Source organism: Asparagus officinalis, chromosome 8 (genome assembly GCF_001876935.1).
Source record: "Asparagus officinalis chromosome 8, Aspof.V1, whole genome shotgun sequence".
NCBI classification, from domain to species: Eukaryota; Viridiplantae; Streptophyta; class Magnoliopsida; order Asparagales; family Asparagaceae; genus Asparagus; species Asparagus officinalis.
This window is the reverse complement of record NC_033801.1, coordinates 65,893,971-65,915,941: the sequence shown is the minus strand read 5'-3', so window position 1 is coordinate 65,915,941 and position 21,971 is coordinate 65,893,971. Positions and strand designations below refer to the sequence as shown.

General features: G+C 35.5%; 3 protein-coding genes across 7 annotated transcripts in view; 1 reads left to right on the top strand and 2 right to left on the bottom strand.

Annotated features, from left to right (window-relative positions):
- The window catches only part of LOC109822729 (probable RNA helicase SDE3), a 19,487-nt gene extending 3,402 nt beyond the window's left edge, over positions 1 to 16,085 (bottom strand). Inside the window, exons 1-5 of one of the 5 annotated variants that reach the window (XM_020388975.1) lie at positions 15,744 to 16,081; positions 14,836 to 14,942; positions 13,212 to 14,031; positions 12,702 to 12,872; positions 11,153 to 12,607 (exon numbers count right to left, since the gene is read on the bottom strand). In XM_020388975.1, coding sequence (XP_020244564.1) covers positions 11,153 to 12,607; positions 12,702 to 12,872; positions 13,212 to 13,997 — 2,412 coding nt within the window. In that variant the 5' untranslated portion in view covers positions 13,998 to 14,031; positions 14,836 to 14,942; positions 15,744 to 16,081. Of the gene's footprint in view, positions 1 to 11,152; positions 12,608 to 12,701; positions 12,873 to 13,211; positions 14,042 to 14,835; positions 14,943 to 15,743 lie in introns of all 5 variants that reach the window. The other 4 variants (XM_020388974.1, XR_002242249.1, XM_020388976.1 and 1 more) reach the window with 4 other exon arrangements.
- Positions 16,540 to 17,682, bottom strand: LOC109823003. Its single transcript, XM_020389315.1, has 2 exons — positions 17,400 to 17,682; positions 16,540 to 17,332 (listed from the first exon to the last, which is right to left on the bottom strand). Exons 1-2 carry the CDS (start codon positions 17,577 to 17,579, stop codon positions 16,637 to 16,639), a joined length of 876 nt encoding a protein of 291 aa, XP_020244904.1. The 5' UTR covers positions 17,580 to 17,682; the 3' UTR covers positions 16,540 to 16,636.
- LOC109821323 (putative nuclease HARBI1) lies at positions 18,214 to 19,554 on the top strand. The gene has a single exon (XM_020387513.1). The coding sequence runs from the start codon at positions 18,214 to 18,216 to the stop codon at positions 19,552 to 19,554; it is 1,341 nt and encodes a 446-aa protein (XP_020243102.1).

Here is a 21,971-nt window from a genome sequence, read left to right as displayed (position 1 = left end):
TGTGGGTGGGTGATCTGCGAGGCAATGACAGTGTGGTTTAGGGGAGCTTCGTCGCCGAGATCGAGGCTACATGAGATCGTGATGGCATATCAATTGGAGGTTGATGGTAGGGTTGATTGAGGGCTAAGACTTACGGGTGTTGCAAAGTTGGATAAGGGCTAGGGCTTGTTGTAGTGGTGCTTGGGCTTGCTGTGTGTACGCTAGGCTTCTGCGGGGGGTAGTGTTGTTGATTGTGGAGTGGCAGTGCATAGGGTGAGGGAGGTATTGCAGGTGGCTAGAGATTGCGGGTGGAGGTGATGCCATCGGAGGAAGGGGAGAAGGTAGGTGACGGCTCAAGGGCAGGAGGTTGTGGATACTGCAGTGGCCCAAATGAAGTTAGGTTTAGGGTTTGGCAGCTGGTAGAGTGAACGCTGAGGAGAAGCATGGAGTTTGGTATTTGCGGCAAAACCCCCTCAGCGGCTCGAGGTCGAGGAAGAAGAAATATGTTTCTCTAGGGCTAATAACAAGGCTCGATACCATGATAATTATAGAGAGATTTGAGAGAACCTGATTATGTTATTCATTGAATAAGTAGAGAAGTTCTAATAACCTAAGCAATGCTAGACTAAAATAAAGCAAGATAAGAGATGTGAATATGATTGGGCTTCAGGTTTTACTCGATCTTATAAAGGGGACTTCCGTCCTAGCATATATCTATTTATGGCAAGTATGGTCAAGGTACATGTCAATCAAGGATCGCCCTAGGACTGGTAACAGATCTAATCTATTTGCATGTGAGATTAGAGGCAAATCATGCTTCACATAAAATTATATGCTAAAAAAAATTTCTCACAAAGCTCAAAAATAAAGGGAAAAATGTTAGTGTACAGGTCAGATCAAGGATCACTCTAGGACTGGTAACAGATCTAATCTAAATGCATGTGATATTAGAGGCAAATCATGTTTCACATAAAATTACGCGCTAAAAAAATATTTCTCACAAAGCTCAAAAATAAAGGGAAATATGTTAGTGTTACATTATATCTTATATCTTACGAACTAAATAGTTTTATGACTTTCATGCACTTTCTTAAAATATGTAATTTTTCTGGATCTAAATTTATATTGTTCAATTCGAATATCAATGTAAAAGTTTAACATTTGCACAATGTGAAAATGATAATTTTTCATGTACACCATTTTAACCTAAAAATATAATTTTCTAAATGGTCACCTTAGTGTCACTTAGTATGCATGCTTCTACTGCACACCTAACTTAACAATTTATATTTTGAATAAGTTACACGAATAATGAACAGAATGTGTCTTTTGCATTCTTACTACTATGAGAGATCACCCAAAAAAAAGAGAAGAGCAAGCCTTATATTAAAAGAAATATGCCACACACATGCATAAACAAATTTGTCATCATAAATTTACTTTTTGATTTTTGATCTTATATTACATTCCTTGTCCTCTTTTTTTCTTTAGTTCCAACAGCTACTTAATTGCACACTACAGGTATGCATTGATGCATAAATTTGTTTATTTTTATTTGTAATGTTCATTCAAATTCACTACACATGAATTTTGAATAGACTATAATTGATCAGACCTAAACCATTGAGTAGTTAGCAGTGGTGATGTGGAAAGATAGCATTGAAAATCCTCGTTTATTGTAGTGTATATTTGTACTATACATCTTGTTAAACATATCATCAAATGTATATGATAAAATTTTCACATAGTTTAGAGTCTTCTTGAATATGAAACATTACCGTTTAATATGTTGATTTTTCAAACAGTTTAACCACCGTCCCTTTCATACATAGCTAAAATAACGATTATAAATTTCAAAACAATATAATTTTTTCTACATATAAATCCTGATGAGTGCAAATCACGATAGTTGGTGTCGGTCATCATATCGGGTAGCCTATTGGACCATCTCACAATAAGAATTTGAGCTCACCATCTCATTATATATATAATATATATATAATATATATATATATAATATATATATATATCATATATATATATAATAGTATATACACGAGGCTCGCGAGCAGCCATATACATATATATAACATATTTATATATATACATATATATATATATATGATACATAGTATATACATTATTACATATCATATATATATACATATAATATATATATAACATATATATATATATCATGATATATATCATATATATAGTAGTATATGCAAATCACAATTAAAATAGTTATGTATCCTTCGCAGCTTTATAATAAAAACATTCTTACTTGAAGTGCTAAAAAATAATTATTCCTGTAAATTTTGGTCTTAAAGTACACTATTTTTTCTGTATTTTACATTAAATAGTTTACATATTTCTACACTTTAATAATTTTTTCAACTTAACAGTAGATTTTGTGGTTGCGCATTTTCACCACTACAAAAAAAATGATAGGCACGTCTTATGTTATCTTATGGAAGAATATCGAATAAGTTATATGAAACAATCCACTTAAGGTCATCATAGCTTTTTGGAGGGAAAAAAACACAAAAAATCATGGCATTTTCTTGAAATTTAACCGAAAAAAGTATGATCCTTTAGAAGTAAGAGTTATGGAGCTTTAAAAAATAGGCTTGGGAAGATGTTTAGTAGTCAAAGGATCTTAGAGACAATTTCTTTCAAAATTACATATTATCTAAAGAATTTTCTCATAATCAAGAATTAAGCAAAGAAGATAACAATGAGTTTCCAAAGGTATACACTAACAACCCTAACATAATAAAGAGAGGTCAAGTTAAAATAGACAGTGCTCTTCCTAATCGTTAGAAGAATTTGGAATTTACAGCTTGTTTTGAAGATCTCGTCAAGATAAAAAAAATGTGTCTACTTAAAAGGATAAAATATCAAATTAGCCTAAAAGGTAACACCCTTTTACCATTTAGCCTAAAAAGTGACATTGGTGACACTTCGACCTAAAACATAACAAATTGATGACACGTAGGCCTTTCTGATTGGCAAAGACATGTTTTAAGCGAAATATTAAGTGTGTGTTTGCATTGAGTCGAATAGGGAAGAAGAGAAGTTAAGGGAAACCATTCATCCTAGTCCACTCGCATTTGGGAATGCCTTTTTGAGGAAAGAGTGTCCCTCTAGGTTTTCTGCTAGTTCACACCCAGAATACTACAAAATTTGTTCCCCTCCAAATTTGGTGTGGAAGGTAAGGAAATTTCTAACCTTCTCTTCCTTTCTCTGTCCTATTTTCCCTTTAAGCTTCCTTTTACAAGAGAAAAAAAGTAAATGAAGCAGAGAACCACTATAAAGCAGTGCAAGAATCACGAACAAAGGGGGGGGGGGGAGCACAGACCAGAAGCAGAAATAGTTGGGAAGAAGTATGAACCGGAGTACAAACACCAGAGCACCAAATAACGAGGAATCGCTAGTTAGGAGAAAGGACAGTGAGCAAGAATATCGAATGAGTGAAGAGAGTGAGAGTCGATGATAGAAACAACAAAAAAGAAGAATAACAGGACAGACAAGCGGAGAAGAACGAGAACAAAAGGCAGAACCAAATATGACATCCAAAAACCCACACCACCCCACCCCACCCCCGCCCCCCAAAAAAAAAAAAAGAAATCCAAACAAGCCCTAAGATATTTTTGCATATAGACCACTCAATCTCCTATATTTTTCGGATTAAACCCCCTCCTTAAATTCTGAAATGTGTAAAAGAAACCTCTCTTTACACCCTCTCTCCTCCTTCCCACCATCTCCTCAATTCTCTTCTCTGTATCCCAAGCTTTCCCTCCTCTCTCCCACTCCCTCCTCTTACTTGCTCTGCCTACTCTCTTTTCACCCTTCAATCATTAAAAAACCCAACCTCATATTCCTCTCTCAAATCCAACATCAAATATTCTACCAACAACCCAACCTCCTTATCCCCCCTTCTTCCTCCTTGCTCAGCCCACTCCCTCTTCACTCTTGAATCATTAAAAAAATCCAACCTCATCTTCCTCTCTTAGACCCAACATCAAACATTTTACATGAAGCATTAGGGGGAAGAAAAAATGGAGGAAGAGAGGGCTGAGAAGAGAGAGAAGTTAAAGAAACTAAAAAGAGGTGGAGTGGAGAAAGAGGAAAAGGAGGAGATAAGAGTGAGGATATAGGAATGGAGGCAATGTTTTAAATGCCGGGTGTCGGATTCATGCCAGACAGCTAAAATCCATATCAGATAGCGAAAATCGGAGATATGTCAGGGTACATCTACTAAATATCGGATTGCCATATCAGATATTATAATATTATGTCCTAAATAAAATTTAAACAGTCCTGAATGTAATTTAAGCATACTTTATAAATTCCATAGTCTAAACATATATAAAGTAAATAACATATGATGTTTAGGGTCATTAACCGATCGCAGAAACTTGATTCTCAAATAACTATGTTTGATAGGGAAAAATAAAGAGATCAAGGGGCCGACTTATCTCGTGTGCTCGACGAGAAACAAAAATTGAATTAGAAGTCAGAACAAAAGAGAAGTCAGAAAAATAGAACAAAGCTCCAACCCGCGAAACCGCTTTGCACAATCTAAGATTGACAAAGAAACAAATAGAGAGAGAGAGAGAGAGAACAAGAGAGAATAGACATAACTTCGGTTGAGTGTTAAATTCTTTATCGCTAATTTGGAAGTTTGATGATGAAATCAAAGAAGCTTCGGAGTTACGATGTCAAAGGAACGAGAGAAAAAGGGGGAGCGATGTTTGTTTTTTCTTGCTTTAATTTGCTATCAGGTTCCCTAGCCAACTATTGGAACAAAAGAGAACATCATCGGGTTTGCGTTTTGAATAATAAACCCAACCAGAATATTTAAAAAATCCCAAACACATATAACTTGATATCAGCCGACTTTTACACCTCAAATATCGGCCCCAACATCTACAATAGCGCCCGACATGTTTAATATGTGCTAGAAAAACGACATACGACTTAGAAATCCTAATGTTGTGTCGCCAACCCTCCCGAGCCGACATGGTGACCGATATTTAAAAACTTCAAAGAAGGGCGGGAGAGAGGGGCGCGAGAGGGAGAGGGGAGGGTGAAGATTAAGAGGAGAAAAAAATGAACGAGATGGCGGCAAGGAGGGAGGAAATAGTGGGAAGAGAGAAATAGGAGTTTTTTTTTACGAATTTTAGAACTTGAGGGGGTAAATCCAAAATATGGGAGATTTGATGGGTATATAAAAAAACCCCTTAATTATATCGCTTAAAAATTACCTCCAGTGACTGGAAAAGCCTATGAGTCATCAATTTGTCACTTTTTAGGTCAAAGTCTTGTATGCGTCACTTTTTAGGTCAAAGTGGTAAAGATGTGTTACTTTCTAGGCCAATCTAATATTTTAGCCCTACTTATAATTTTGGAAAGTTTAAATCTATTTAAAAGTGAGAGCTTTAGTGTTTAAGGTTTGACTTTCCCTGACTTTAGGAACTATATCAAGTTTTGTTCTTTAATTAGCTTTGTAATCTCATGCCTTGAAGAGTTTAATTTGATTCTCTCACACTTCATGGTGAATTACTTCAGTGTCCTTTATTATAATTATATTGAAAGTTATTTTTCTTTTTCTTTCAAATATGCGGCCATCTCAAAGTTAGGAAGCTGTTAACAGACATTATATTTTGGAAACTTTTAGAACACCAAAGCACATGGTCAAGCTTGTAAATTATGAGTTTAGCAGTTAATTTTCTTAACATCATAGTTTAAAAAGCAAAGGTCTTTAGCCATTTTTTTCGTCCCTGTTCAACTTAGCCTATAAGTTTGTGAAAGAAATCATAAATGGCGACAACTATAACTTCTTTAGTACGGACTCCAGAAGTTGTTCTATAGTAGAAAATTAATTTTAAATGATAGCATAGAAACAGAAGGTCCAAGTTCTATCTACTTGTGATATCCTAAATTATCAATCTTTATGATAATTATAAAATATAAATTAGTTTAGTACGTATCCAAAGTCCAAACAATTGAGTTAACTAATTAAATTGTAACTTTTAAATTGCAAGAGAAGATTAAGTAATGATTATACTTATAGCCAAATGTATAATCATAAATTGATTGAGGCAGTTGAAGAAATATATTAAATAATCTAATTGACAACTGAAGTATGTTCATGTTTTGAAGACAAAGTTGTTGTTAAGGGGATAGATAGTACGTAACAACACTAATCGTAGTAAAAGTATGGGTTTTCCAGGAAGCTACCTTAAAAATATGGTAATTACATAGAAGCTACCTTCTATTTTTAATTTATACATAAAAACCATCTTTAAGGTGGGTTATTATAAAGGATCCACCCCAGATCGGGTTGATCTAGACTATTTATGGGATCCAGTTGATTTTGAGCCCTTAGATTTTCTCGTGACATGATATTGCGCCATGTGTACTTCGCGTATTTTTTGGTTTTGTTTCCTCTCAAACTTTTATAATGTTCTCAAGAGTTAGTTTTATAAATCTTTTCCACAAACAAAGTTGAGCCAAGAGTAGGTTTAAACATTAACTAATGGGCTTAATTCATTTTAAGGCTTAATGTGTTGGATCCTTATTGGGTGAGATCCATTAACCCTAACCCATTAGTGAAACTCATCATATAACAAATCTCTTATTTTTCAAAACTAGGGCTGAAGTTAGAAAGATTGGAGGTCGAGAGATTTTCACCCCAAGACAAGTGTTTTCTTGCTCAAAATGTTGTAGTTCTAAATTATAAATTACGGGTTCTATAGATCTTGCTCCTATATCTTTTGAAATGGTTTTTTTAGTTGATTTCTTTGGAGTTCTTCCTGCTGTGATTTCGTGATAATTGTCAACGGGAGGAAATCTCTTGCACTAAATTGATATCTTATTTTCAAGAGAAAGGAGAAAGACCTAATTGTTCAAATTCGAGTTGATGCATGTTTTGTGATTTAAATTGTTTCTTCATGGTCTTTATATGTGGAAATAGTTTCTAAGATTGATGGAACTAGTATGGTGATTGATTATGGAGCAAGATTTCATCTTCATAGAAGAAATAGCTCTTCAAGCTCAAGCTACGGTAGATCCTAGGGTTTCGATCTATTTGATGTGAAACTTGTTCTCAGAGAGCTCACAACGGACGTATGAATCTTAGGTTGAAGTAGATTTGAATTTGGTTCAGTTTAAATGAGTTATTGGATCAAAAAGATCGAAAACAGAAACTACCTAGGACAACCATTGACAGTTGCTTCTTCATACTGTTGACGGTAAGAGGAAATCATTCTCGATTTTTATTCACAGTCGAGTTAGTGTTGACAGTTGCTCATCCTACTATTGAGTGTAGGTCAAGCTAAGTGTTTTTTACTAAATTTTGACTTAACTGCTCTCAAATTCGATGTCGATGTAGCATGAACTACCATCGATAATTGGCCACTCATCCATCTGTTGTGTGGGTCCAGCCTAAATTAAGGCTCATACAAGTTAGGTCCACCTAGAGAAATCATATTCGAGATATGATGTGTTTAGGCCTATTCTTAATTGACTAGAAGTAGGACTTTGGAATAATTTTCCTTTATTAAAAAGAAGGGCTTCAACAAGGTTGTTGATAGCGGATCGCGACGCGTCGCGACGAGGTACCGCTAAGGCTATTTCGGGCTATTGCGGCGAAATAGCGGCAAATAGCGCACAGTCAAATAGCGGTCAAATATATATATATTTAAATATGCTAAATAATCTTTTATGACAACTATTTTGATTGTTAGTTTAATTTTTAGTCGATAAGAAAATATATACTGAATAAAATAAAGCCAAAAAAAAGTAACGCAGAACCCTACTACTCATGAAAAGTAAGCAATAAACTGCTTGAATAAAGATATCAAGTGTTCAATAACCATTTTATTGTACAACTCGAACAAATAGAGATTTATTTGCAAAGAATCAAGCACTAGCTTCATCAATATAATCTTATAAATCTCATAAATATTCTTTTTTACCTGAATTATTAGTTTATTACTTTTTCTCTATGTTGCAGACGAAGACGCTGCCCAACAGAGATGGGGTCGGAGAGAAGTGTTGCCGGAGGGAAGACGTTGCTGGAGTGTTGCCGGAGGGAAGACGGTGAGAGAGATAGGTTTACCGGGGAGGGAGAGAGAGATGGGCTTCACAAGACTCCGGAGGTGCTGCTGGAGTGAGCGGGGGCGGCTTGACAGGGAGTGAAGTCTCGCCGGAGATGTATTGTGGCGGGCGGTTGGCTCGTTTGAAGAGAGAGATAGATGGCTTTGAACCGGAGAAGAGAGATGGTGACGGAGGGCTGCTGGTGCGCGGGAGTCTACGTGGTCGGAAGCGACGTTACGGCGGAAGTCGTCCTTATTAATGTGGAATCGGAGTTTAGGCAGCAGGAGTCGGGAGAGAGGCGGCTAGGGCATAGATGGGTTTGGGAATCAGAAGCGAGAGGGCTTAAGTAAAATGGGTACAAGTTCGGGTCGGGTTTGGGGAGAGGGTTTAACTGTAGCGGCAAATAGCGCTTTTCAGCGCTAAACCGCCGGTTATTCCCGCTTTTCGCGCGATTAGCGGTTTTCTCCGCCTTAACTCCCCGCAATCACCTTAAGCAGGGCGGGGAAGCTCCACGACCGTGATCCGTGGCGCTATAGTGCCTCGATTCGCCGCTTTTTACAACACTGGGCTTCAATAACCCTGTACTCATACAGGAACAAAAACTTAGAGCACAATTGCAAATAGGTCCAAACACATCCTATCTCGAATATGATTTATCTAGGTGCACCTCTGTTACCATGGTTATAGGCACTCCATCCTTCGAAGATTCGAGATGTCAGGAGATGATAATTCGTAGGACCATCCAGAGTTATCCACCATCATTACCAGTTATTTTATACTACGTTCAGGTTTTTCTGTATACTTACCATCTATGATGTAGAAGACTTCTATAGCTAGTAGTGGCTGTTGTTTATAAGCTTCTGGGAGTTATCTATGTATCTGTTGCTTTATGATTCATACGTAGGACTTGGTGTATCATACTTGTATATCTATAAGGACTTATGGGATTTATTGCTGAGTATATTCATCTTGCTTCCGCTATTTAGTTTCTATTCATGCTTGTGTTATTATATGTTGTTACTTTAGATATTGGATAAATGCGATGTATGTATAGAATGAGCTTATAGATTTAAGTATATGATTCTGGGTGGAGTTTGGCCCAATTGCATATGCTGCATAGCCTAGTCACATGCTCGGGATGTGAGTCTTAGTCCACAGGTGTGATAGTTTTTGCTTCAATCAACCACCTCCTCGTCAAAATTTCGCTAAAAAATAAAAAATAACCTTACATTTAAGGTACTTTACTTCTATTCTAACTAGACCTAAACATTAACAAAGTGAATCACGTGTCTTTGATGTTAGTTTTAAAGGGTATTCTTGGATTATAAGTGAAAATTTTGCATGGGAGGTGGTTTATTAGAACAAAAACCCACTTCAAAGGTGGGTTACGTATAAACTAAAAATGAAAGGTGGTTTTTATATAATCCCTATTAAAGGTATTTTATAAGGAAAAACCCTAAAAGTATAATAGAGTACAATTTACACTAGTGATTATTCCAACTATTTACTTAGTTATATCAAATTATAAATCTTAAATATTAGAGTTCTTTAAGTTGTATTAATAATTATAATAATATATATAAATTGATTGAGGGGTTAATTGAAACATTAGTACATAGTAAATAGGAAACAAATTAAGTAAAGCTAACCTCTAGACCTAAGTGCAGTAGCTTCCAGAGGAGCTATGGGTTAAAAAAACATTGTTGCAAGAGAGTAGCAGTGTAGAATAATATTATTCCATTGGCTTCTTTATTTTATAGAAGTGACAATCGGCACGATTTTGTTTCATTGTCATGCTCTCGACTCCTACTCTCTGAAGACTGCAACTGTCTTTGTCTTCAATTGGGTAAGTATTTTATTTAATATCAATTTATATCCGGATCTAGAAATGTTACAGGAGTTTCATGGACTTCCCAAACTTGTTGGGGGTTAAGGATATATTCAAAGTTTTTGGGGTTAAGTGAAAAATGCCCAAACTCATTGGGGATTAAGTTGCATTTTTAAAGCTTTAGTGGGGATAAGTAAAAAATGTGCAAAGGGTTTATTGAAATATATCCTCGCTAATACAATGGTACAAATAATCTAGTTAACAAATGTGAGCCTTGACCCAACAGTAAGATTGTTGCCTTATGATCTAGAGATCACTTGTTCGAATCTCGAAATAATCTCTCCGCAAGCGGGGGTAAGACTGCATACATCTAACCCTCCTTAAAACCCAAAATGATGGAAGTCTCATGCAGGCCAGCCTAAGTTATATAGTTAATCCATTATCATTACTCCTTATCCAACTTATTTTGTAGAATAGCAAAACACATCAGTATCCCTAAGAATTAATAAATGCAATGACTTGTGAACATTTGTCAGTAGTAGCAGCTTGGATCAATGTGCCAATATAAGTTATGTTATGCTTACATGATGTGTGACATTGTAGCTACTAACTAGTTTACAGGGTGCTAGAAACATTATCTGGAGATAGCAAAAGATGTATCCATCTTTTGACATTAAAAAGCCTTCGACACAAAGCTTTAAAAGCTTGCATATGCTTCGGACTCTTTGCTTCAGCTTGTGAAATGCTAAAGCTAAAGAAATAGCCGATTTTTCATGTCATTCAAATGAACTAAAGTTTTCTACAAGAACCATATAATTATTTTAGAATGTTTACACTAAACTCATAACTAAACTTTTTTTGTTCTTATACAATTATGGAATATAAGATAGAAAACCAAAGATGTCAACCCAAAAAATACAGAGCACAGGTATGTTCTTGCTTGTGTAATTAAGATACAAAATTGCATTTCAAAGAACCATTCAACAAAAAGTTATCATTCTTTCAGATGCATGCAAGTGATGCATGATTATAAGACTTTTCAGCATCGCCTTTGCAAAAAATTTGAATCCAGATTTCTGATAATTATTGTCGAGTATTTCGTATATTGTGCAATTAGCCAGACTATGAGCATGATATTCAAATCACAATGACGTAGCACTGAAGATGATACGTAATTAATAATAGTAGCAGATTAATTGGGCAGGAAGAGAAAAGCAAATAAAAGATAAATGCTACCTTTGAAATGATGTGTGGATTTCCAATGATGATAAGCAAGGATTTTGCACGAGTAACTGCAACATTGAATCTCCTATGATTGGTAAGGAATCCCAAATTGTGCATCTGGTCAAAGTCATTATGTTTAATAGTTGAGCGAACGGTAGATATAATTATAACTTGCCGTTCTTGCCCCTGGAATTGTTCAACAGTTCCCACCTTCACATCTAACAATTCAAGCGACTCGAGTGCTTTCTTTAACTTTAGTACTTGCTGACGATAAGGTGTAATAATCCCAATATCTGCCTCATCTAGATCACTATTCCTTCTCAATTTCATGATGATATCTACCACTTTACTTGCCTCGGTCCTATTAAACCATGAGGGGTTATTTCCCTCCCTCTCATCACATCCTTGAATTCCAATAAAATACACAGGAAAAGACTTGTTTGGGATTTCCAGGCAGTCATAATCAAAAGAGTCATTGTCTTCTTTGCAAGCAATCAGTTCACTGTGGTAAAAAAGGCTTGAAGGGAGCTCCAATATTGCTGGATGGCACCGATAGTTTCTTAGCAACTTTGTTACATAATTATTGTCCCCTCTTTCATAATGTTCACACTCAAAGAGCCTTTCCAAGTATGATTTTCCTAAACCATAACTCTCAGCACTTCTCGAATAAATAACAGGACCCAGTTGACAAGGATCTCCTGCAAGAACAATGACAGTCTCTCTTGCACACAAATTTGAAATTGGAACCATAGTTTCTGGCTCAGAAGCTTGGCCAGCTTCATCCAGGAAAATATGAGTGAAATTCCCCCTTCGAATGCCTTCAGTATATAACATAGATGCACTCATATAAGTCGATATGATGATCTTATAATGCCGCAGGTCTCTAAGTGAGGGGCATTTAAAAACCATATCCTCAAAGAAGCAAAACCGAAGTAAATCAGGCTTAATATCCTCATATGGACGGGTTATCGCATTTAACCTAAATATATCATTTTTACGAAATCCGGACTCCTCATTAGCGATAAGTTTTTCCAAAACATAATCAGCCGCACTATTGGAAGAGGCACAAAAAAGAATCCAAGATCTTCGCCGTGATGTATAGAGTTGAAGGACTGCCTCCACTAGAGTCATTGTTTTGCCAGTGCCTGGGGGCCCATGGATTACATAAGGAGGAGCTCCTTTGCACCCGAGGATTTTTTCAACAGATATTGATTGTTCATTGTTAATATATTGATTCAAAGGATTTAACTTTGATGTCTTTATAACCCTTTTATGTTGTAAATGAGAGGGGAAGAGAAGCTCGGGTCCCAAGTTTTCAGCAGCTTGAACTGCATGATATAGCCTTCGCATGTTTGTCCGATTGTATGTGAACCTGACATTATAAAGGTTGTCATCCCGATGATTCTGGTGTAAAGATTTATCAAACTTCAAATATACTTCTTCAGCCTCAACCCTATGAATGTAACCCTGAAAAAAAATCACAAAATGGGTATAAGGAAAAAACACAGTTCATTACATAATTCTAGATGGTCTAACTTAAGATTTTTGAATGAGTGGATACCTGATAAGGCTTATCATGTTGTGTTTCTGCAGTAGCAATTTGCGCAAATATATAGTCCCCATAGACAAGAGAAGGCCTTCGCTCAGCTAATCCAGGAACTTCAAGAGACAAAAATTGGTGCCCCCTCCTTCTCATGGTTACACACTCCATGTCATGAGATCTCATATTCTCCTGAAACAAAACAAAAAATTAGCATGCAAAGTAGGGATTTACATACAGCACTTAAATCAAATCATTTTGAAATAGGGTTAATTGCGGATAGACCCACTGTACTATCACCACACCCCTGAAGTTCTCTGTTGCAGATAGACCGCCTGAAAGAGTTCTATTGTTGCAGCTAAATTCCCTGAGTGAAAACCAATTTGTGCAGATAGACCCCCTGAAAAGAGTCAAAAACTTTCACTATGGGGTCTATCTGCAACAAATAGAACTATAGGGATAGCAAGTTCAATTTGGTCATAGTATAGGGCTTATCCGCAATCAACCCTTTGAAATATTATTAAGAATTACCTCTAAACTAATTTCTTCCATGACAATTAGTGTGCTGAAGTACTTAGCGTAGTTCCTATTATGCAATCCTTCCATAATGACATCGGGAACTTGTTTATTCTCAATAACTTCACGGATATCTTTGGGTATAGGAAACTGTGGAACCTTAAATTTCTGGCCTTGTGCAGCAGGACGAGGTGGGCGGTAACCACCCACATACTGATCATAGTTAAACTTCCTTTCTTGAGAGCGGATTTTTGAATAAGGTTTTGAGGAAAACAAAGCTTGCGAGACCTTATCCTCTGCTAACAAAAAGACCACTCTCTCAATTTTCTCCCCGACATCAAAGTGCACAACCGAAGTGTGCAAACCGATCTCCTTTGGTTTACATGAGAGCCAAATTGTTAGAGTTTTGCCAGGTTGAAGCACTCTATCTTCTAGCGTAGTCAAACCCATGAAGCCATTAACTGCCTCTTCATCGGCATCAGAGGATGGAGGCTTCATCAAAGACAGGACAAAGGAATCCTCGGGATTTGAGGAGTAGATTCGAACACTCCACAAATCTATTGCATCATCCGTGGTGTTCTTGATACTGATGGAGTCAGCAGATGTTTCTCCAATTAGAGCGGATTGAGGCTTTCCATTAATGAGAGGAAAAGGCAGTGATATAACTACAGGGCCATCTTCAGCAGGGTCAAAATTATGGAGGGATTTCTCTTCCTCAAAATCTAAGAAGCCAACTTCTCCCTTTTCTCCAATTACCGAGTATTCTTCATCATCCCAGTCATTTTGTCCAGCGGTACTCATACTGGATTTCAACTTTTACTCAAGGATGGTTCACCTAATAACACCTAAAGAACATTAGAAAAATATTCAAAGATTAGCATTGTCATAAGAAATGAGGGGAAAAAGCTACGAGAACTAAGACTAAGCATGATTTGTGAAAAGAAATCACCATCCAGTAGTATAACTGAACTTTATGAAAATATTCTAAGAAATACTGCATTACATGATATTATTGTCAAATGATAACAAAGCAGATAACATTCCAGTATTATCAAACTACGACCTAGGATTTTGATTCTGTGAACATAAATCCCATGAGAAAGGATTATTTCATCAACATAATCAACAAGATTTGATCAAATAATAAAAAGAAATGAAAACTTCTATATTCTATTTGTATTGAACCAGAATACTACATTTAGACAGGGGTATAGAAGAAAGAATTTTAGAATTTCCCACCAGCCTCTTGATAATGTAACAGAAGGTTTCATAATAATATTCATAAAAACTGGTTTTAGAGGACAAGTTGGACTAGAATTAAATGCATGTACTTTTTCAAGTTCATATGCATCACTAGATATTTCCAAAAAGATAACAAATGAAACTAACGACACAGAGTCATAGATTCTACAAGCATTTCAGAAACATTTTTGCATGTGTACTTTGAATGATTTCACCGAAGATCAACGAAGCACCTTAAATTGCTCAATTATAAGCAAGTCTTTCTGGAATAAAATCAGAATATATATAAGTAAAAAATTAAATCCAAATAACTTCCAGGAAATTGAAAGAGGCAGATATGTTTATGCATTGATGCTTGACTCTAAATTAAATACGTAGAAGGCAGGAAACTTTCAACCTGATTTTTATCTTCTTTCTCTTGCAGAGAAAATTGAGGAATATAAAAAGGGCACCCTCTGACCCAGCTAATCAAAATTCAGAAGATTCTGTTCTTCTGAAGGAAAACTGAGATAAGAGTTGCAAACATCATTGTTACAAACAGAAATAGTCCCCATTCTTCATTTTAAGTAGTTCGCAAGAATTAATGAGATATCCACACATTAACATTAGAAAGTATTATGGTTAGGTATAACTCAAATGAGAAATAACTACATGAATCATGTTAACTTCTATGAAAATGCACAAGCACGATTACAAATTCACAAAGGTAGACAGTGTTTCGTTAGTAGAAGACACTATTGGCAGAAAATTCTTCGCTGACCACTTTCCATGGATGAAGTAATAATATTAAAGGAGAATATCAGCACATTCTTCCACCGAAAAGTCCCTAATAAGTAGAAGGCCGCAAAATTCACCATATCTTCTTGGAACTAATCAAAACCCAAAACTTTGTGTTCTTCTAAATGAGAAATAAGATAACAGTTACAAACATCATTATTTCCAAGAAAATAGTTCACATTCTTCTTCATTCTAAGCAGACAGCCAGCATTAATGAAATGTGGACAGTATAATATGAGAAAGAACAGTGATAACTAGACTATAACATTAGAAAAGAACTATGGCACTGCACACGTGCGTATGAGAAATAACTATTCATGGATCGCGATGGATTCTTTCAAAATCCACAACCAACATTACAGTTTACGAAAATATACAATATTCCGATAGAAGAAGACAGCTATTGGCAGAAAATTCGACAGAAAGGCATCAAAAAGCTAAAAGGGAACACATTTCCTACAAAACACAGCTCCATTGATGAAATACAATTTTTAGAGGGAGAGAGAGAGAGAGAGAGAGATCGAGTACCAGCCAGGCTTATAAAGATGTGGTCTTTTCTTCTATAGCTCACATCTGAGCACTTTTGGAAGAAGATCGGAAATGAAGAGAATCCGTTTCATCAAAATCACAGGAAAACCAATGGTAAGGAGATTAAATTGTGTTGAGAAAAAAAAAGGGTATCAGCAAATGTGATCAAAATCCCAATTGGCTATGTGATGATGAATCTACTGGGAAAGCTTAATCCGACGCAACAATTTTGATCCTCGGCGAGCGAGCGAGCGAGAGAGAGAGAGAGAGAAGGATTTTACTCCCCCACTCTCTTTTTATTACTCCTTGCTCTTCTGGTGTGTTTTACCCCCAATTTGGGGTAAGAATTTAGTTAAATTTTTACCCTCATTCTCCTTTTCTATTCTTGTAAGGGGATGTTTGGTTGGTTAAAAAAAAATTATTATGGAAAACATATTTATTATAAGAGCATCTCCAATGGTATACTGCATATTTAGAGGGTTTGAAGAGAATATTCTTCAAGATTCCTCAAATATAGAGGGTTTGTAAAAGTTGTGCTCCAATGGTATACTCTATATTTATATGAATTAATCTATCATTAACAAACTAATGCTGTAAATAAAATAATTAAAACTTATCATTTTTTGTACAAAAATTATACATTTAGAACCGTCTCGCCGAAACATTTTAAATGAGATTAATATTGAATATTTTTAGAGTCGTTTTTAAATTAGTTTATTTTAATAGAATAAAATAAAAATATTCATTAATAAAATAAATACGTGGGGATCTATATAACCCGCCCCAAAGGAACTACATTCAGAAATACAGAAATTACATTATATAACTAAGATAGGAACTACATTCAGAAATACAGAAATTACATTATATAAGTAAGATACGGTAACAACAGTCTAAAATTCTGGTAGGTCATTTCCATAGCTACCGGTGCCGTACTGATACCCTGACGGACCCCAATATCCAGTTCCTCCTGAAACATGAGTTGAACTATCAAATTGAAAATCACCGCTATTTCTGCTAATGATTTGTTGTTTTTTCCTCTCAAAAAATGCATGTTCCCTTACATCAACAATCTTACTCAAATCAATTGATAATATTTCTCTATCCTCACGATCACGCTCAAGATGAAATTGTGCACGTTGTTGAGCCAATAGTTGATTGCGCTGTTCTAATTGTACAGCCCGTTGATCTAATTTTTTCTTATCATTTTCTAATTTCATCATCATTAGTTGTTGCATGGTGTCCCTTCCAAGCTCACGTTTTTCCTGCATTTCTTTGATATTCTTAAGAATATCAACATCACACTCAGATGGGGAGATGATCTTTCTCTTCGCCTTTTCCGTCTTTCTTCCAACGGGTCGACTTGATGAGGCGTTGGTAGGAGATTGTTCATCACCCATCAGATTAATGCAGTCCATTGAGTTCGACTCTGATCCTTCGGCATTTGACATGGTTCCAGACACAGTCATCTTTGAAGGTGTAGGGTCAGCCCACTTCTCAGCATCCTTTAGAATATGCCATATGTGTTCATATTGAAACTCTTTCTTATCTTTAGATTCTTGCTCATACAGAGCTTTAGCTTTAATAATCTAATATAAAAAAAGTTAGAAATTTTCAGGATAACAAAATATGATAAATTTAAAGTTAGATACTTACTATATCCAATTCAGAAGCACCACTTGGATTAAGCCGCTCGATCTGTCGAATGCAACCCCTGAACTTATTTATGACTTTCTTAATTAAGTCCCAACGACTTTCAAGTGACCTTTGGCTCCTTTGATCTCCACCAAAATCTTTTACATTCTGATGATAAAGAGTTGTGATCCTCACCCACATTGTTTCCTTCCTCTGATTAGTACCTAAGATTGGATCTTGGGACACTTCAAGCCATGCTGAGCATAAGACTTGATCTTCTTTGTGGGAGAATGCCTTTCCTCGAGAAGCCATATGAGTTGTGAATGAGAAGAGTTGTGAATGAGAGAATGAGAATATGTGTGAATGCATTGCTTAAATAGAGGTGAATGAGATTGGAATCCAATGCTGGGTAGTGGAAAAAATGATTAAAGTTCAGATGAGATTGAAATCCAATGCTGGTTAGTGGACAAAGTGATTAAAGATGAGATGAGATTGGAATCCAATGCTGAGTAGTGGACAAAATAATTAAAGTTCAGAAGAGATTGGAATCCAATGCTGGGTAGTGGACAAAATGATTAAAGATGAGATGAGATTGGAATCCAATGCTGAGTAGTGAACAAAATAATTAAAGTTCAGAAGAGATTGGAATCCAATGCTGGGTAGTGGACAAAATGATTAAAGTTCAGATGAGATTGGAATCCGATGCTGGGTAGTGGACAAAAATGGTAAAGATGAGATAGGATTGGAATCCAATGTTAATAGTGAACAATTTGATTATATATGAACTCTAAGTCTTCCCTAAATTATACAACACTTTTTTCTTAACATATCCAAAATGAATTTTGGTGCTGGACCATCTTCTAAAATTTGGGGCTCCTCATCTTCTTCTTCCGATGGTGAAACCCTTGATTTCTACTTTCAAGATTGGGAGCAGGAACTAGAAGAGATGAAGGAGGAGGAGGAAATCTTAAAACAATTGCATGCTCGTCTTCAAGCGAACGAGCGGCCAAAACGAAGAGGATCGATTCCTGGCCATGTGATGATCAATCGCGGAAGAGAAGAAGGTAACTCTAGACTTTGGAATGATTACTTTTCTGAGACTCCCACATATGGAGAATCTATTTTTCGTAGAAGATTCAGATGTCGTAGGAATCTATTCATTCGCATTGTCAATAGAGTAGCAGATCATGACAACTTCTTCATGCAGAAGAGAGATGCAACCGGTAAATTAGGTTTATCTACCTTGCAAAAAGTAACAGCTGCACACCGTATGCTAGCATATGGAACATCGGCAGATGCAACCGATGAATATATTAGGATTGGTGAGTCAACAACAATAGAATGTCTGAAGAGATTTTGTCGAGCTGTTATAGAGGTTTTTGGAGAAGAATACCTAAGGCACCCTACTACGAGCGACATTACACGTTTGCTAAAGAAAGGTGAAGAGAGAGGGTTCCCAGGAATGTTAGGTAGTTTAGATTGTATGCACTGGAAATGGAAAAACTGTCCAACTGCTTGGGCAGGACAATACTCAGGACGTCAAGGAAAGCCAACAATTATTTTAGAAGCAGTAGCGTCATATGATTTATGGATATGGCATGCTTATTTTGGATTGCCAGGATCCAACAATGATATTAATGTGTTACAATCATCAAATTTATTTGATAAACTTGCACAGGGTACTGCTCCTCCGGCTAATTACACTATATTAGGAAAAGATTATGATACCGGTTACTATTTGGCCGATGGAATATATCCTAAATGGTCCACTCTTGTGCAAACTATATCCCAACCCCAAGGACCAAAGAAGCAGTACTTTGCAGCCATGCAAGAAGGATATCGAAAGGATGTGGAGCGGGCATTTGGAGTACTTCAAATACGCTTTGCCATCATCAAAGGATCAGCATGGTTTTGGGATAAACGGGTGCTACATGACATCATGACTGCTTGTGTAATACTACACAATATGATTGTGGAGGATGAACGTGAAGAAGAACTAGATAATGTTGATTCAACTCAACCTTCAAATGCTGACGAGATGGATGACAATGACGATGAAAGATTAAGACGATTCCTCGCTCGACATAGGAAAATCCAAGATCGGGAGGCTCACTTTGAACTTCGGAATGCACTCATTGAACATTTATGGCAAAGACATGGTAATGGAATGATGTAATTTTTTTAAGGAATGATGTAATTTTTTTAAGCTTGATGTATTTTAAATTCTCTGTACTTCAACATTTCATAATGATAAATTTTAAATTAATATTAAAAGTTTAAATATTAGGCTCATTTTGAAGGTTTCGGCAAGATAATTTCAATGATATAATTTTTATTTAAAATAGATGAGTAAATTTAAAATTATATTAAGTTAAATAATTAGTTTAATTATATTCAAGGATACAATTGGTATTTATAAAAAGTTATAATGAGATGAGAAGGCAAAATGGGAATTAAAATCTATGAATAGTATTATAGAGGGATCCCTCTATATTACCCCCAAACCCTTCAAATATAGAGGGTTACTGTAGCACCCTCTTAATATAGAGGGTGCTACAGTTGCACCATTGGAGCCAATGGTACTCCATTTATAGAGGAATGAAGTACCGTTGGAGTTGCTCTAATAGGTTTTTTTCTTTTGTTTGGTTCACATTCTAAACGTAAAAAAAGAGAAGAACAGATGAGTTGTCATTATCTTATTGGAGGATGTGACACAATTTTAAGGAAACTCATTTTATGATTTTTTTTTTTTAGGAAATGGGTGTAAGACAAGTTTTAGTGATATTCTTATCCTATTTCTTTTTCTTTGATTCTAGGAAATCAACCAAACAGCCCCTAAATGAAACTCTCAAATAAAAGTAATGGGGTTTTTACTTTTGGGCTCATTTTTTTACTCCACTTTATCTTTAAACCCAAGTATTATTACTTGTATCTCTAAGCCCAACTCTCGTTTTGTATTTATCTTTAAACTCAATCTCCAAAATACAATACTTTCATATGTGGGTCCTCCTAAATATTTTTCTTAAATTCTCATTATAGTCTTTATTAAGTGGGGCCCCTTTTTAAAAAATAAAGGAAAATGGAGAGAGAGAGAGAGAGAGAGAGAGAGAGAGAGAGAGAGAGAGAGACGAGGGGGGGATCTATGGATTCAACCGTGTAAAGGCTATCTTTTTTATTTTTGAGAAAAATGCATTGGCCTTCTATCTCCCTTTCTCTCACTCCATTAATAGATTCTTACACTCCCTTATAACCCATCAATTAATCCTCACCAAATTTCTTAGCATTTGAAGGTACAATTTTTTAATTTTCTCAACTACTTAGTTTATAGTATTAATTTCTCATTTTATGCATGACAATTATTTGATGTTGTTTGTTAAATGAGTTCATAAAAAAATTTAAATTTGTTACTTTTGATAAAATGTTAGTTAAATGAGGTATTGTAACTAATCACCCATTAATTTCACATTATTATTTCACACTAATTTCTCAATATTATTTATGAATTCATAAAAATAGTTAAATTTGTTATTAGTTAAATTTATTATAATTGATGACATTTTAGTTGAATTTGATATTAGTATAGAATGATAACCTGTAAGAATAGCATGAAATACAAGAATTGTAAGTATAGCACGTAACCTGTAAGTATAGCACATAATCTGTAATTATAGTACGTTAACATGTAAGTATAGCACGTTATCTTGTAAGTATAGCACGTTAATTTGTAAGTATACCACGTTAACCTATAAGTATAGCACATTGAACTGTAAGTATAGCATGTTATCCTATAAGTATAACACGTTATTCAGTAAGTATAGCACATCATCCTGTAAGTATAGCATGTTAAACTGTAAGAATAGCACGTTATCATGTAAGTATAGCATGTTATCCTGTAAGTATAGCACGTCATCCTGTAAGTATAGTACGTTAAACTGTAAGTATAGCACGTTAACCTGTAGCAGTATTTTAGTTGTATTGATTTTTGGTGTCTATCTTTGATGAAATTTTTCCTAAATTTGGTTATTTTTTGTGACAAATATAGATGGATGAAGAATTGTATCGTGCATTGACGGATTTTAGAGGAAACAATCACTTCTTAATTAAAATTAAATGTCAACGGGAGTTACAAGGATTTGGCGGTTGTAGTGCAAAGCGTAATTTCTTATAGTGCAAACACGATACAGTTGAATTACAAAGTACCCCATACAAAAAATTTATGTGCGTGTATGTGATGATAATGATGTCTCAATAATGGTCAATGTACATCGAAGTTGCAAGGAGAATATTGTTGTCATGAACGCTAAGATGAATCGAGAAATATTATTTGGGATACAAGCTAATAATGTCCATATAAGGTAATTTGCACTTTTGATATAGCTTCATACTTTTAACATTATCACTTTCTTAACTCTTGTACATTTTTCTATGCAGTAATATGTATATCCCCTCTAGGGACGAACATGTATCTCATTCACAAAATTCATCGTCTTCACAAATATGTCTTGGGAAGTTGGGAGCTCTAGTATGATTCCTATTGCATGGCACAATGCTATTAGAAGTGTTGGCAAGAATTTGATAATGTTGAGCATTGTC

What these genes read in the sequence shown, in the direction of transcription:
- LOC109821323 (XM_020387513.1), top strand. Translation starts at nt 18,214, where the DNA reads ATGAATTTTGGTGCTGGACCATCTTCTAAAATTTGGGGCTCCTCATCT.
- LOC109823003 (XM_020389315.1), bottom strand. Translation starts at nt 17,579, where the DNA reads ATGTGGGTGAGGATCACAACTCTTTATCATCAGAATGTAAAAGATTTT. An exon ending in GTGCTTCTGAATTGGATATA is followed by an intron (nt 17,333 to 17,399) that starts GTAAGTATCTAA and finishes TTTTTATATTAG; the next exon opens with ATTATTAAAGCTAAAGCTCT.